Source organism: Ceratotherium simum, chromosome 10, assembly GCF_057802395.1.
Source record: "Ceratotherium simum simum isolate JZ-2026a chromosome 10, ASM5780239v1, whole genome shotgun sequence".
Lineage (NCBI taxonomy): Eukaryota > Metazoa > Chordata > Mammalia > Perissodactyla > Rhinocerotidae > Ceratotherium > Ceratotherium simum.
The window spans coordinates 9,911,567-9,929,145 of NC_141909.1; the positions used below are offsets into that span (position 1 = coordinate 9,911,567).

The following is a 17,579-nucleotide window of genomic DNA, read 5'->3' on the forward strand; positions in this document are numbered from 1 at the left end:
TCCCACATAAAGTAGAGGAAGATGGGCATGGATGTTAGCCCAGGGCCAGTCTTCCTCAGCAAAAAGAGGAGGATTGGCATGGATGTTAGCTCAGGGCCAATCTTCCTCAGCAAAAAGAGGAGGACTGGCAACAGATGTTAGCTCAGGGCTAATCTTCCTCAAAAAAAAAAAAAAAGGAGAAAAAAATAAATAAAAATAAACAAAACTATGTTAGGCATCATTTAATACATATTTCTTCTCTCAATTCATCCTCCTCAGGCCTCATATTAAACAAATGGTGTGGATTTCATGTTTTATGGGCTTCTTTGCACAAGCTGGCGGCTACTATAATTAGGCTAATTTTATTATTTTCATATTATGACTGCAGCTAATTTTGATTTCCCATAACTCTTGTTGATAGACATTTTTTCCATTAGGTTACAGTGAAACAGACAACACTGCATCATAGCCTAAAGACCAAATAGTGGAAGAAAAGCCACATTCACGGAACAAACGTGTTTCAACTGCTTTTCTCATAACTAAGAGGAAGGGAGCTTCCTCTACACCTGATTCTTTCTGCTAGTCCCAGAGAAATTAAAGGAGGAAACTGCACTATAAATAGTCTGCGCCATAAATAAAAAGTGAAGCAAGCATCTTTATTTATGTTGCACTCAGTCTGGAGAGCACTTCCCTTGCTAATTTCCACCTACTGAAATCCTCATTCTCACACTTCTTCCAGACAGCCTTCCCTAAACTCTCAAATCGGAAGTCAGTGCACTTTTGTGATCCCACAGCGCTGTAGTTGTACTTCCACTAAACCACTTACTCTCACCTACTTTAAATTAGAGTAAATTCAAGATTAGCAGGTCCCTGCTCGATTTCAGTTTCCTGAGGGTGTACTTACGGGTTCACAGTGTCTTGCACATAGTAGATATAATTAACACTGGATTAACTGAGTTTTTCTGTTTGCTTGTTTTTAAACAAGTCTATTTCTAAAACAAGACACTCACCTATTACACTTGACGTGGTTCCACCTGGACAACCGACTGTAGAAAGACACGGACCATTATTTCCAGCACTTGAAACATAAATTATATTATGTTTCCACACTGCTTCACTAATGACTTCACAAATTCTCCTGAAAGACAGAGCAAATTCCTTTGAACATATAAAATTGTCCTACTTTTCAAGCAGTATATTATCATAATTGTGAAGATATTTTCAAATATGATTTATATAAAAAAACAAAACTAAAACATGGGTTCTACGGAGTGGAACTAAAAATAGTGGCTATAAATGAGGAGGAGCACATCAGAATCACTCAGAAGACATTCTCAAACTAAAACGCTTAGCTTCTATGCCCAGAGTATTCATAATACCAAAATATTGTTGAAGTGTATGGTTAAGTAAATTTTGGCACATCCACCATTGGGAACATGATACAGCCATTCTAAGTGATACCTCCAGTTGGGTTTTAGTGTAGGAAAGGAGTTACGGGAACAGGTTAAATGGGGGGAAAACGCTAGATACAAAATTGAATATATGTAGGAAAATAAACTACAAAAGGACTGAAAGAAAATACTGAAATACTGGCAGTCATTGGGTAGTGGGGCAATACGTGGTTTCGCTTGCATCTCCCACTTAATGTGTTCAGAAAAGACTCCTCAGTGGATTCCTACACATATGTGTGATGAGTGGTGAAGGAGAAATAAGCCACCAGGAAGAACTTAAGATTTCAAATATAAGAAATCTGGCTTGAGAGCAAGCAAGAAAAATGTACTGGTATTAACTGAAAGGGATGGAGTTAGACCAGGAAGAAGAAAATGGAGTCAATATAAAAAAGGTACAGGGCTGAGGACACTCCCAAATCACAAGCGTGAAGGAAAGAATATTAGGGAAAGATGACTTTAAAAGGATGAATTCCAGAGAAGAGAAAGAAATCCACTTAGGTAAGTAAGATCCTGAAGCAAGAGAACGAGGGGCAAGATCACGTTCACAAGGACACAACTGAGGATGACAGGCTGCTTGTTACAAGGGCAGGAAGGGCGTGTGTCCAAAGAAACCTAGTACCAGATACCTGAGGAAATTAGGTAACTGAGAACAGGAAACCAAACGGTCTGGCTTGGTAAAATCTGCATTTTGAAACGATTTTATAACAGAGCTTCAGAAACTGGATGACAGGTATACACGGATGGCTAGGTGGTGGGAGTGGGGGAGAGGCGATCCATAAGTAAACACTCAAGATAAGGTAATTTCAAGTAGCTACCACTCTGAAGAAAAAAGAGGTGACACCAGGTCAAGGCCCAGCCACTGATCTGGCGGCAGGAAGACACCGGGTGGCGGGGTGGGGTGTGAGACACATCAGGGTGAACTGAGACACGCAAACAGTGAATACACATAACTAACAGGAAGTCTTGCTGGAAAAGGGAGTGAAGGCAGTGCGAAATGAAGAGGTTTTTTGGTTTGTTTGTTTTAAAGCTGGCAGATTCTAGAGCATGTCTGTGTCATGACAGTAATCCAGCAGAGGAGAGGGTGACGCTGGAGCAGTCTCCAAGGAGAGAAGAAATGGGACCGGGTCACAAGTGCATCCTGGGCGCTTCTTGACTACACAAGAAGGGAAGGCGAGACGGGGGGGCAAAGTAGGTCACAGAAAGGGCACAGAGTTCCCCCGAGTGCTTCTGTGTTCTATGGAAAAGAAAGGTGCAGCCACCAGCTGAGGGAAGAAAGTGAAGGTTGCTGAAGGTCTCCGAGGAGAAAGGAAGGTGTAAAATGGTCACACAGCATGAAAAGGGTAAATGTAGTGTGATCAAGGGCAATGTGGAGTGAACTTCTGAGACCTGCGGTCATAAACTTAAGTGCGACGTCAGTGTGGGTCTCCAGCAGAGTGGTGGATCAGGTGTGGTCACTGAAGGGAAGGACAGGGTTTCCGCAAGTCTAGAGTTCTCTCAGGTAAGTACACCTGGTGGAGTCCAGGCTGTGGAAGGAGGAACTGGAGTGATGGATGGGCTGTCAGTCTACCTGGCTAGGAGAGGATAACGACATCAAGGACATGACCGTGGGAAGGGGGCCCGAGGTCTAGGAGACACACAGTGGTCATCTACCCACCACGACCGCTCTTTTTCAGTCGTGATATGGAATCCAGTCATAAAAAACATCTCTTACTCTTCATCAGCTAAGGTTCTACGGCTAACAGTGTCAAACAACACTCACCCAGAATTCGGCCAGTGAGTTGCTTCTCCATAGCTGTAGTTGACAAGATCACACTTATGATTTATAACTTCTATCATCTATTAAAAAGATGAAGAGTCTAGTTTAGGCAGCAATTTATAGAAACAGCTTAGGCAGTAAAATAAAGGCATGGAATCCCACAGTTCATTCTAGTTCAAATCCAAATTTATAAGTTACTTCCAGGTATATGGTTGATAAACTTAACAAAAGATAAGGGGAGACACAGAGGAGAGTAAGTGTCTCTTACCAATAAAACATGAAACTCACATTTACAGAATGGAGTGGGGGCCGTGAGGGAGGAAGAAGGAATGGAGTGATGCTTACTAAATTCTAAGATCAATAAAGCTAAAGTAAATAAAATATAATTCATATATTAAAGTGAAATATAGTTAGTTAAATTCTTCTTACACTGATGGAGTGAGCTGGCTAAGAGGTCTTTTTTTGTTTTTCAAAGTATCTCAAAATAGCTTGCTAGGGAATTTACCAGAAATGAAAAGTATAATAGAAATAATATTTTCATAAGGGTTATACCAAAAAACTTTACCCTAATAATTTATAATGAAAAATAATTTAAAAACGAATTAAGCACTTTTGTTTTTTAAAACAAAGTCCTGTACACCAAATACAGTTCAATGTATTCTTGGTAAACCAAGGGCACTTTATAAACTAAAAATATCCCAGATCATCAATCATTAATCTTCTAAGTCAACAGCACACAAACACTCACAGCTCTTATAAGGCCAGTGCCTGTCTCCATAGTGCTTAGTCTTGTATCACCAATTTTGATTGAAAGAATTTGAGCACCAGGAGCTACACCATTCCGTTCAGGTTCTTCTGGAAAATGCCCAGCAGCTATACTAGCTACATGTGTTCCATGAGCTCCTAGATACAAAAAGGAAAGAAAAATATTCTCATAGACTCAAAGTTTCAACTATTCAATTTGCATATTATTAATCACAATAAAAATAACCAAATAAAAATATACTCTCATCTTAGTATCTGATGATACATTATTATGTTAAGTCTCTTATCAGTAACTCACAAAAAGTTAAACTCTTTGAATTACATACACTGTTCTGCTACCCTGGATTCGACCCTGTTCATTGAGAGTGAAAGTGCAAGTCACAAAGGTGAGAAAATACTTGCAATATATGTAAATAACAAAGAGCTTATATCCAGAATATAATCTTTCAAATCCAAAAGAAAAGAGGGAACCCAAAAGGAAAATGTGCAAAACACTTAAAAAAGCATTTCACAGAAGAGGATAATAACAAAATGGCAAATAAATATACGAAAAGATGTTCAACTTCATCAGTCATCTGGGAAACGCAAACCGAAGCCACAACGAGATACCTCTTGGTAAAATTTTGAGGCTGACAACAGCCACTGTGGATGGGGATATGCACTCAAACTGACGGTGGGGGTGTAGACTGGCATTTTGGAAAGCTGAACACAGGCATACCCTACAATCCAGCAATTCCACCTGTAGCTATACACCCAACAGAAATGCGACCACATGCACCCTAAAAGACGTGCAAAAATGATCGTGGCAGCATTATTCGTAAAATTCAAAAACTTGCAACAACCCAAGATCCATCAATAGTAAATGGATACATAGCATACTCATAGAATTGAATATTACACAGCAATAATTATGGACTATTCCCATACACTAGGAAATGAAACACACAAAAACAAGGTTGATCTACACAAGTCACAGACAAAAGGATATATATTTAATAATCCCATTTATATAAATGGAAAAACACTGTATTAGGTAGAACCATGTGACATGACCACTATTCAATCATCTCCGACCTATAAAAACAGCAATACCAGATGGTTCACACTAATGTAGTGATAGAAATCAGGACAGTAGTTAACTTAGAGAGGAGGGGGAGAGGTTAAGTAGTTAGAAAGAGGCATGATGGGGGGGGCTCATATAATGTTTATTTCTTGACCTGGGTGGTGGTTACACAGAAGTGTCCACTTCGTGATAATTTAATGTGTGTACAATTTATGATTTGTATACCTTTCTGTATGTATGTTATATATCAATATCAATAAAGTAAAACAAAAACAAAAACATTAAGCCCTTTTTTTTAAGTGAAAAAGTTTCTTAAAAGACATGGGTACAGAGAAAAACGTCCCACTACTGTCAGATAAGCAATAAAACAAATGCAATGATAAATGACAACTGGCATTGGGCCTTCATGTCTGGGTGACAACGAAGTAGCTAGAGCTCCAAAAGTGAGAGCACACAACCCTTCCTGGGTCTGGGTCTCTGCAAGGCTTACTCCTCAGCTCTAGACAACTGTTACCATGCAAGAACATGGGCCCAATACTACCAATTCTTCCATTCCTATTTTTTCCAATAAAAATATGAAATGGATTTTAATGTAATTTCCCCCCCCAAAAAACACCTTGTCACCACTACCTACCAGTTAGACCAGCTAAAATTTAGCACACTGACCACGCCATCTATTGGTGAGGCCGTGGAGCTCCTGGAGGCTCACACTGCTGGCAGGTGGGTAAGGTAAAAGGGCGCAGCCACTGTGAGGAACAACTTGGCAGTTTCTTAAAAACTTAAATATATACCCACCCTACCCAACCAGTTCTCCTAGATATCAGTCCAAATTAAACAAAAAAGTATTTCCACACAGAGACTTGTACACAAATGTTGGAACAACCCAAATACATCAGCAAGTGAATGGATCATCACACCACAGTGCATCTGCATGATGGAAGACTCCTCAGGAATAAGCAACAAGTTTTTTATAATCATGATACGGATGAATTTAAAACCATTACGCTGAAATAAGGCAAGGAAAAAAAATATATTTTTATTCTACTTACATAAAATTCTAGAAAACTCCAAGTAATCTAGAGTGACAGAAAGCAGTTCAGTGGCTACCTGGGGAGGTGGGTGGAGAAGGGCTGGATTATAAAGGAAGACAAGCAAACTTTTGGGGGCGATGAATATGTTCATCACCTCGACTGTGGTGTGTTTCCTGGGTATATACCTATATCAAACATATCCAATTGTGTGTGCGCACATGTATGGTTTACTGTACTTCAGCTACACCTCAGTAAAGCTGGGGAAGGGGCGGTAGAGGCAGCCACCCTACCTCATTCTCCTTGCTCCCTCCCCTGAAGTAGCCACGATCCTCAAGCTGGTGTGCATCTTCTTCCCATCTCTATATTTTTACCATACAGACACACATATCCATAAATATTATACAGTATTAACTGGCATGTTTAAAAATTTTACACAAATGTTCTACCAACAGTATATTTTTTCATTAAAATTTAAGTGTTTGAGATTTATGCATAAGGTATATGGAGATTTATTCATTTGGACTGCTATATAATATATTCCACAGGATGAATCACACACAATTTTTAAAAAACCTATTCTTTTGTTGATGGGTATTTAGATAGTTTCCAGCTGTTCTGAAATTATACAGATTGGCACAGTGAGGATCCTTTTACCTGACTCTCTGCACTCATAGGTGAATTTCTCAAGTATTACTATCTGGAGGTGAAATTACTGTTCACAAGACAAATTACGTTGATGGATTTTCTGAGGGTGGACCATGCTTGTACTCTTGGAATGGATCCTACCTGGTTATGACTTTAAAAAACAACACCTTGCTGGGGAATCAAATCACATCTATTTTTCCAGATCTAGTTCTTCAGTTGGGATGTCTAAATTCTCTATAAGCCTGCTGCTGGCTGTAGGAATTAATCATCTTACCACTTCATAAATTTATCTCTAGTTAGCAAATCTGAAACAGAATACCTCCACTGGTCACAATGGAGAGCAGGTTTCCATCATCATATATATTAACGGAGTAATTCAACATCTCCGCTGTGCCAAAAGAGCCATATTCTTGGGCCTCTTTGTAGTTTCTCAAAACAGTAGATTTACTCAAGTCTCCGTCTTCATTTGAATCAATGCAGGCTCTGTAAATTGACAATAAAAAGTAGCTAATGAAATCTATCTATTTCCTTACCTTCCTAAAAACCATGTAATATCGTTTCTCAGGTATCCTCTTGCTACCCATGTATTTCTACCACAGCAAACACAGTAATTGCTTGGTTTAGATTCTTCTGTTTCAAGAGTCATCAGCAAAGATTAGGTAAGACAGCTTACAGGACCCAGCCCTTACATGAAGCCATATACAAAGGCTTTAGGAGCTGTCCATCACAAAACTCCAGGCAGAAAATCTTCTACCACTTAAGAAAGCTTAGTCTAGAGCTTTAGAATAGTTTAAGATGATTTTGACACATAGCCTAGGTCTTACTTCCTGCTTCATCTTCTAGAATTGCCTTCACGAATCCAACAGTTTATGTAGGCTCCCTGAAACTAGATGAACTATATGGAGCCTCGGTCCCATAATTACAATAGCCTTAGGCAAACAATTATTTTTTACCAAAAGCATTTTCCACAGTTTTGTGGTTGTCCTCCTGTCTGCTCTTTTCCCATTTTATTAACTTTTCAATTTTTAAAATATATTTTCCGAACACTTCAGAAGACAGTCTGATTAAAACTAAACAAGGCTAAAATAAAAAAGTCCTAAAAGAATGCCCATCATTTAAGGGTCAATACTGCATGTTTAGCTATTAGACCTTTGTGCACATTTTCTAAATAAGAACTGTGTTTTAACAAGCTAAGTAAGTCAATCACAGTTGCTACAATGAATCAATGGAAGTCCACCAGTGTAGTACAGAGAAGGCATTTATTATAAATACTAAGGCATATATTTCATTAATAAACTACAACAATTTAGAAAGAAGGATCTCTGAAACTGCTGGTTTGTTTTGATGTAGACTCCAATCAATGTGTGCCTAAAATGATTTATGGTATTTCAAAGAAAGACATACAACACAGCAAGATATAGGAGACTGAACACTTACGGGGAAAGTGAGGCAAAGAGAAAACAAGTGGCATATCAAATGGAACCAGGACTGAGGTTAATGGGTAAAAGGTACGCCACCAAATCCTCCATATTTGCCAGAGAGTAGAACTTTTGGCTCCAAAACAGCGTTCACCCTGGAAATCATCTCTGAAGTCCTCCCCTTCTTTCACCCAGCCCAGCAAACATTCTAAACTTCTAACAGTTCCTCCATCATCCTCTGGATCGTTCCCCTTTCTTCAATCCCCTTTTCCTACCCTCTCTGTTTAGCTAACTTGTGCTGATCCGTCAATGAATCTTTCTTACTGCTTCCCAGATGGTTCAGATGTTCCCAGTACTTGCTTCCACAGAGTCTAGAGTCCAGGGAGTAGCTTCTCTAGAGTCTGCCTGGTACAGAGAAGGTACTCAAATATTTGCCAAATGATGAAAGAATGAATTAATCAACATCTTTAATAACATTCTCACAGCAAATATAGTGACACATTTCACAGGTCAGTTTCTTATAACCACCAACATGGAGTGACTCAACAACTCAAACACCATATTAAGAAATAAAGTATTACTGACTTCACTAAATAACTCCACAGAGGGCAAATGTGAATGTGGTATAAGGTTATTACTTTCTGAAGGTCTGGTTGGCTTAATTCAAGGAAAAGTTGTTAAAACAGAGAAAGGGAATATGGAAATGAGGTTCATGGACAGGATCAGAGTACATGTATGTGTGTTGGGGGGTGGGGTTTGAGTTATAAATTCCCAGACATTTTCATAGATTTCTTTGTCCAATTTTCTACAGTTTTTTTATCCACAGATTTCAACAGAATCTCAAACCAAACCTGAGATAACAAGGTCAAAAACCACTGAAAAGAAACTAATTAATGGTCTTTCCTTTATGTAACTTCTATAAATACTGTTTCAACCAGTTTTTGCCCCCTACTGAGTGAGAGTCACTCTGACACTATACATCCTGACAAATACTAAGGAGTATGGTTATGTTAGGTTACCTGCTAAGCACAGAGAAACGGTTTCAACATTTAGTGGAACTGTGGCAGGGGGAGGGCAGACTTGACATTCTTTGCAAAAACAAAAACAAAACAAGGCACTTAAGGTCATTTTACACACCCTCAGAAACGGCTGCCATTTATGAAAGGAGAATACTTGCAGACAGTGCCTAGATTCCCTGTAGATAATTCAGGATCTTAAAGATTCTCCTCAAAAATTCCAGATCTAACTCTGAGATGGGGTGGGGGAATCAGAGCCCTACAAGATGTACAGTACTGTGCAAAAAAAGTGAAATTACTTCCAGTAGCACCAGAAAGCATAATTCTGCTGTGTTTTTCATTTATTATAACAACGTTTTCTAAAATGTTACTCTAGTCACTTCAGATTTTAGTTCATTTAATGTTTGATTAAATTTGATTTCCAACACAAAAGTTCTAAAAGATATCTTAGAATAGCTGCCCACAAACTATTACAATATATTCCTTGCTTTGTCAACTGCCTTGAAGATCAAGGAAACCATTTGGAAAGACACACTGGCACCCTGGACATCATGACCCCAAATTCCTTTCCCATGGGACAAGTAATCTGCAGTGTTTTCAGCACCCGTAGGAAACACTTGAATTGAAACCACCTGTTGCCCCACCGCCCAATCCCTGCCAGTATTTTAGCATTTCCTTAAGTCCTTTTGTAGCATATTTTCTGCATATACTCAGTTTTTTATCTAGTATTTTCCTCACGTTAACCTTGCCTCCTCTCCCACACTAAAACTCACCTAAGGCTTACCACTGTGAGTGACTATCATGTAACACCAGGTGGTGGATGTACCAACATTTACTAAACCATACATCTAAACAACTTTTTAATATTACAAACACTGTGATCAAAGCTTTCGAAAAAAATGTGCATAATGTGTGCTCACCTGCATACATACAAACACCCAAACAACATACCAGAATCACACAAAAACGGCATTAATATTTAACATTATCTGGATTGAAATATTGTTATATGCAAATATTTTATTAACATTTTTAGTCCCAAATGAAGCAGGGATTTCTCATTCGATTAAAAATTTTATATACCCACTATCAGAGATGAGTTAGTGCCCACATGCATGGAAGGAAAGCCCTCCTTTAGGAAGGTGCACTGTTATGTAAACAATCAAAGAACATAATCAAGTCATCACGTTCTGTATTTGCCAGATCTCAGGAAACCCTTCTCTGCTTATGAGCAGGGACACAAACCACAAAATGATTCTTGATTTCAAGTGTCGAGGAGGGGTCTCCTTGCTTTACCGCAGGTACCCTAAAACACATATGACTAAGTAACTATAGTAGAAACAAGCCTATTTCCATATACTAGCCAACTCCAAGAAACACAGGGTATGATTCACTAAGAAAAAAACTGAAAAATGTACATGATAGGTAGCTCAGTATAAACCACCACTACTAGTAGTAGAAGCAGCAGTAATAGCTTACATTTATTGAGTGCTAACTATGTCTAGAAACATCAAATTTAATTTTCACAAACCCTCAAAGTAGGAAGATTATTATCCCAATTAATAGATGAGCAAATAGGCTTAGAGAGGTGTAGACAGGGTGTTCAAGGTCGCACAGCTAGGATTCCATCTCAAAGACTGAGCTCTTCCCCAGCACATCACACTGCCTGGTTTCTTCTTAGCTACCTTATCTCTATTGAGAAATCTTCACCAACTTTCCTCCTTTGCCCTTAAAATGTTTATAGTAGATGTTGGCAACATTCTCTTGCAGTTACTTTCCAAATTGCCCAGTTTCAATTAGGAACATTTCTAGATACGTAAATGATCAACCTGCTAATATCTGGCTAATGATTACTATCTGATTAATGAAATAAGATTCTTTAAGACAGACAGGACTAAGGTTTAGTGTCCAAAATACTGGGGTTCAAAAGGCTTATCCAAAACTACCCAAAACCCAATTTGGCTCTCAAATAGTTTTGCTTAGTGATATTAATGCCACATAAACCAAAGCGCTGGAGAGTTCTGAGGGTTTAATGTTCTGCAGAGTAGACAAAAACATTTTTAAGTGAAGATCTATAAAATACATAAAGTTTACCTCCAGACTTCACCATCATGCCATACCAAGCAGTCATATACAGGGCCAGGATCACTATACTTTTTCTCAAAAGAATTTAGCAATTCCACTTGACTTTGAAGTTCCTCCTTGATTAGTTTATTTGCCTAATCAATTAGAAAATACATTACTATTAGTACATTTTGTACTCTTGAAAAGTTATATTAACATACAACCAAAGACACAGTGTGACTCAATAGTAAAGTTATTTTACCCTGGAAAAATGTAAGAAAATTTTCTTTTCATATTTATGCAACTTGTAGTTCAATTTAATGATGGAGATATTAATCTACTAAACATTTAAAAATTAATACTTCTTTTACTCAATCTCTCATTCAGTCACTCACTCCACCTGCTTTGGGAAAGACACTGTGCTACATGTTAGTGATATCATTTGGCCAAGATGTGTTGGTCACATCTCTGTAATCTGTATACAGTCATGCATCGCTTAACAATGGAGATATGTTCTGAGAAATGCGTCATTAGGCGATTTTATCATTGTGCGAACATCACAGAGTGTACTTACACAAACCTAAATGGTATAGCCTGCTACACACCTAGGCTATATGGTGCTAATCTTATGGGATCACCGTCATATACGTGGTCCATTGTTGACCAGAATGTCATTATGTGGTGCACAACTGTAACTCGTTTCCAAAAGCAGCTCTAAAATTGCTATAAAATAGGTTAGCTGCTGACTCTCAGACTTTTATATCAGGACCGTTTCCATTTCAAATCTGTTTCTTAAGAACCCAAATAAATAACAGAAACCATGAATTATCTCTTCTACAATTTGCCAAGTTAAATACATACTATATTCACGACCATGTACCTATAAGCTGCCATTTAACCATTTTGATCTACAAAAATGAGAATTTCATATGCTTCAACCTAAGTATTTGTTTAACTATATACTACATTAGACTGCTCTACATTAACCTGAATAGTCCTAGTGAATAAAAATTTAATTTTCAGCACTGGTCTGGTGGCGCAAGCGGTTAAGTGCACGAACTCCACTGCGGCGGCCCGGGGTTCGCTGGTTCGGATCCCGGGTGCGCACCAACGCACTGCTTGTCGAGCCATGCTGTGGCAGTGTCCCATATAAAAGTGGAGGAAGATGGCCATGGACGTTAGCCCAGGGCCAGTCTTCCTCAGATAAAAGAGGTGGATTGGCATCAGATGTTAGCTCAGGGCTGATCTTCCTCACCAAAAAATAAATAAATAAATTTAATTTTCACGTTTCAAAAATCTTAAATTATGCTTTGTTTTTATTTTATTCAACATATTTAACATTTACTCCTCCTTAAAGAAAACTATATCAACATGCTTGGTATACAAAATAAAATAAAATGGATAATTAAATCCAGATCCCTCTTTTATAAAGTTAGCTGTATATATGTAGGCACCTGAAATACTACATCTAATGTGTTTACTAAGAGGTTGAAGCACAAATATTGATCTAAGAGAAAACTATACAGCAGTTAAAAAAAGATGATGTACACAGATTAAGTAAATAAAAGTTAAATGTGTATTTAGATATATACAGGCCAGTGGTCCTGGGGAGCTTTTAAAAATGCCTGTCTCTGCCCAAGGTTTTAATTTAATTCCTCTCTAGAGTATGAGCACTGGCAGTTTTTAAAGCCCTTCATGTGATTCTAATATGCTGCCAGGGTTGAGAACCACTAAAATGATTCCATTTTTGATTAAAAAAGGGTAAATGCATGCCATGGATGCAGAAAGATGAAGATGAAGAAAATATAAGTAAGATCTAGGCCTTAATACTAATTAAGTAGCTAATTTTTCATTAAATATGTTTTTTAGTAAATTTAAAGAAAAAAAAAGGTAAATGCATACACTAAAAGAAAAACTCAGAAAGATAAACATCAAGTTGTTATTACCATGCTCGGGAGGAGTGGCATTTGGAGGTTTTCATTTGCTACTTTACATACCTGTGCTGGCCAAAAGTTTCTGCAACTAACATATATTTCTTTCATAATAAACCAAGACATAATTTTCATTTTATAAATTGATTTAAAAAATTTAATGGCTATTTAAGGACACAGAACAGCAGGAGCTCTCACATACTTCTTGTGGGAATATGAATTGGGACTACCACTTTATGACCCACCAAAAGACACGCACAAGAATGTTCGCAATAGCATTTCTCATAATAGCCAATAACTGAAAACAAAGCAAATATCAATCTGCAGAATGGAGACATCAATTGTGGAGCATCCATCATATGGCAACAAAAGTGAACAAACCACTTCAGCACCCCACACATGGATGAACCTCACAAACACAACCTGAGTGAAAGCAGTCACGCATGAAAGAACACACACTGCTTCCATTTTACAGAGTTCAGAACAGGCAAAATCATTCCATAGTGTTAGAACTCAGGATCGTGGTGGCCGTTGGGGAGGAACGGAGCAAAGCTTAAGAGGCAGGAGACAGAGTCTGGAGTGCGGCTTATATGGGAGTGTTTGCTTTGTGATAATTCATGACTACACACTTACAGTTTATGCACTTTTACGTGTGTACTGTATGTTCATTCAGAAGTTTTTAAAAGTTGATAAATATGTAATTTGATTTCATGACAAATAATAAAGGAAAAATTAGTAAAATTAAACAACTTAAAACTTGAGAAAAAATGGTTAATTCTCTAAGAACTCTATGGTAATACAACTATATGGTAATGTTTAAATAAAAGCGACTAGCACCAACTTGAGAAGGGCAATTGTTGGCAACATCGAATTCTTCCTGTTTTCTACAGGCTTCTGCAAGGGCCACTCTGTGAACAGGGTCCCAAATTTTCTCCTTCCGTTCTTTCTGCAAAGACAGAAATATTACCTTACAATGAGGTAGACAAATATTGGGTAAACAAACATGGGTAAACCCAGACAGTCATTTATCTGTCAACTTAGTTCTTATCAGCCGTGATGCTCCATAATTCTTATATAGAGGTTTAAAAAAAATCATGTATAATGAAGTTGATAAAGTAATGGATCAATTATTGCTAGGTTTTAAAAGAACAAGTTTACCAAGGCACATTCAAATGTATTTTTATACATCATGTGCTCCAATTTAAATCCTTCCCTTCTCCAAGAATAAAGAATACCACGTCAGACAACTGACTGAATTCCCAGTCATTTAAGCAGAAGCAAGTTCTATACTTGGGCTCTTACAAAGCTGGGCAACGCCCCCAGCCAAGCGCAAGCAGAGGACAGGAGCATCTGAAGACTGCAGCTGCATTTTGATGGACATGCAGGCTTCCTTAATTTCCTCCCTCTCTAGCTTATTTTTTTCCATCCTCTTTGACTAAATAGGGTTCTATGTTACTGAAACTGTTACTTAACTTCATCTCCAGTGACTATGGGTTAACCATAGTGCCTCCCAGTGGAAGTCTGCTAGTTAAAGAAACCCTTTCTAGTAAAATAATCGACTGAGCTAGGGAGGAGGTCCGCTTTAACCTAACCCCTCTACACTGGCATGTTAATTTGTACCTTATCAACACAGTTGATTAAATTTAATATAGTGCACAAAAATACTGTGCTATGTGTATTTCAGCTTGAAATTTTAAAAATAAAATAGTAGCCAATTAAAGTTAAGTTACATGCATTATTTTATTATTTATTTATTTATTTTGGGGGCAGAATGATTGCAATCTGACAAATAAGTAAAGATTCTATATATAATATACTCAGTAACTTCTTAGGGTTCATAGAGCCAAAGAGAAGCAAATAACAATATTATGATTAGATGAAAGGGCCTACAGTCTTACCCACCAGGCTCGCTTTCAAGGATTACATCTTGTTTTACAGTTGAAACCCTGAATCTGTATCAGCTACCAGTGCTCTGGTAATCTTTTACAGCAGCACTGTCAAATACGGTAGCAGCTAGCCCTATGTTGTTAAACTTAAATTTTAAAAATTACATAAAATTAAAATGTCACTAACTGAGTCATACTAGTCACATTTCAAGTTCTCAACGGCTACTTGTCACTAGTGGTATTATAACGAACAGATATTGAACATTTTGAACATTTCTGTCATCACTGAAAGGTCTACTGAATAGCGTTGTTTTAAAGCAGGCTCCTTTTTTCACTCAATTTACAATTCTCATTCTCTAATGACAGACTTGTGTTTCCTACACTTCAGCTGCTTCAGGTCTGAGTAAACCTTTCCTTAATATTGAATGATTACTAACTGGGATCAAGAAGGCTAAACAGGGGGCCGGCCCTGTGGCTTGGTGGTTAAGTGCACGCGCTGCGATGCTGGTGGCCCGGGTTCGGATCCCGGGTGCGCATCGAGGCACCACTTCTCCGTTCATCCTGAGGCCGAGTCCCACATACAGCAACTAGAAGGATGTGCAGCTACGACATACAACTATCCACTGGGGCTTTGGGGGGAAAAAATAAAATAAATAAAATCTTTAAAAAAAAAAAAAAAAGAAGGCTAAACAGTAAGAAAAATGGGACAAATTATGACAGAAATTATAGGAACAGGAATAAATAAGGCAGTGCAGACTTTCAATCAACTGTCCTTAACCTTTTGAGGTAAAAAAGTCCTTCAAAAATCCAGTGAAAGCATATCCCATCTTCCAGAAAAACAAAATACATAAAAATTTGAATATAATTTCAGGGTATTCACAGATTCCCTAAGCTTATCTGTATATTGAATATTAAGAACACTCCATTGAATAAAATCTTTCTTTAAACAGTCATCATTTGAAAGCTTTAGCTCCCCAAATAATTTAGTGAGATTTTATAAAATTTTTTTTCTTCAGTAGGAATAAAATTTGAGTAAGAAGAGAAGTGACTGACTAGATTGTACTTTACCTGTATCCTTTCCTTGAGAGCCTTTGGATAGAAGTCATAGCCATTTTTTATGCCAATATGATATCTGCCTGAGGGATTTATCCAACTCACAGGAATCTATAGAAAAAAAGTGAATTCTTTTCTCATTAAATGCTTTCCAATTCCAATGATATACTACTGGGGAAAAAGATACCTTACTTTTATCCTAATGGCTCAACTTAGATGAGCAGGCTCATGTATTAGAGTAATATTTTTAATATTCTTAGTTGCCACTTAATATCTCTCTGGATCCTCTTTTCTCATCCATAAATAAGATAGTAAGAACGCCTTTCATTTAAACATTGCTTCATAGTTTATAAAGTGCTTCAAGATATGCTACCTCACTAAACTACTAAGATCTTTAGTTCCCAAGCCATCAATGACACCTCACCTCCCCGTTCACCACTCTACTGCCCATCAACTAGGGGCAAAGTGAAACAATTTACAGAACCTCTCTACCCTTAAGATTTCCTCTTAAAAAAAAGAACTTCACTCTTTTCTACGATACAACAGAGACAATGCTTAGATATTAAGAAAGAGCTCTTAGAGTTCTTAAGAAAAAAGTTCTATAAAATCATGTTAATTACATATAACATCTTCTATAGTCTTTTCAACTACCTCAAAGTATTGAAAAATAACACTTAAAGTTTTTAATTAACAGAAATATGTCCAGTTTACAAGCAGAGGAAGCAAAGAAGCAAAAAGAAATTAAATTGCCTGCCAAACAACAGGAAGGTTGAAAAGAAAACTGGAATCTATCATGGAAACAAAAACCCAGTGTAAAGGATATGGGATTTAAAGTCAAATAAACCTCGCTGTGAATCCAAACTCTACCACTAACTAGGTGGGACCCACAGGCTTCTACTTCCTCATGTGCAAGAGGAAGAGAATAATTCCTACCTTATGATTCTCATGAATAATAAAATGCATTGAACATCAACCAACTTGAAATGCCAATCAAGAAAATGGGGAGTATTCATATTCTTTGTCATCACAGGACCCATGATCATTAAAACCAGCTTTAAAATATGTATAAGTCATGAGGTTGAATTACGAACCACTCAGAGTTGGTTGACTCAATTCTCACTTGTGCAATACCTTTATTTTTATTTTTTGGTGAGGAAGATTGGCTCTGAGCTAACATCTGTTGCCAATCCTCCTCTTTTTGCTGAGGAAGATTAGCCCTGAGCTAACATCTGTGCCCATCTTCCTCTATTTTGTGTGTGGGACAGCGCCATACATGGCTTGATAAGTGGTGTGCAGGTCCGTGCTGGTGATTCGAATCTGCGAACCCTGGGCTGCCAAAGCAGAGCGTGTGAACATAACCACTATGCCACCGGGCCAGCCCCTCCGCAATATCTTGAACTGACACATCCCCACGGCCCTCATCAAATTATTCTCCAGGCAGGAAACTTCTGGGTGAAATTTTCTCACAAGTAAATAGAGGAAAATCATCATTCACAGAACTTAAAGATCTACTCGCTTTTA

The 17,579-nt window shown here is 37.8% G+C and overlaps 1 protein-coding gene across 5 annotated transcripts in view; it reads right to left on the reverse strand.

The window, feature by feature from the left end:
• TPP2 (tripeptidyl peptidase 2) overlaps positions 1-17,579 on the reverse strand; it is a 73,174-nt gene that overhangs the window by 40,825 nt on the left and 14,770 nt on the right. For all 5 annotated transcript variants that reach the window (XM_087435876.1, XM_087435875.1, XM_004423154.3 and 2 more), the window contains exons 3-9: positions 16,074-16,169; positions 13,961-14,065; positions 11,219-11,343; positions 7,010-7,173; positions 3,935-4,089; positions 3,190-3,266; positions 990-1,117 (exon numbers count right to left, since the gene is read on the reverse strand). In XM_087435876.1, the coding sequence (XP_087292002.1) occupies positions 990-1,117; positions 3,190-3,266; positions 3,935-4,089; positions 7,010-7,173; positions 11,219-11,343; positions 13,961-14,065; positions 16,074-16,169 (850 nt within the window). The remainder of the gene's footprint in view (positions 1-989; positions 1,118-3,189; positions 3,267-3,934; positions 4,090-7,009; positions 7,174-11,218; positions 11,344-13,960; positions 14,066-16,073; positions 16,170-17,579) is intronic.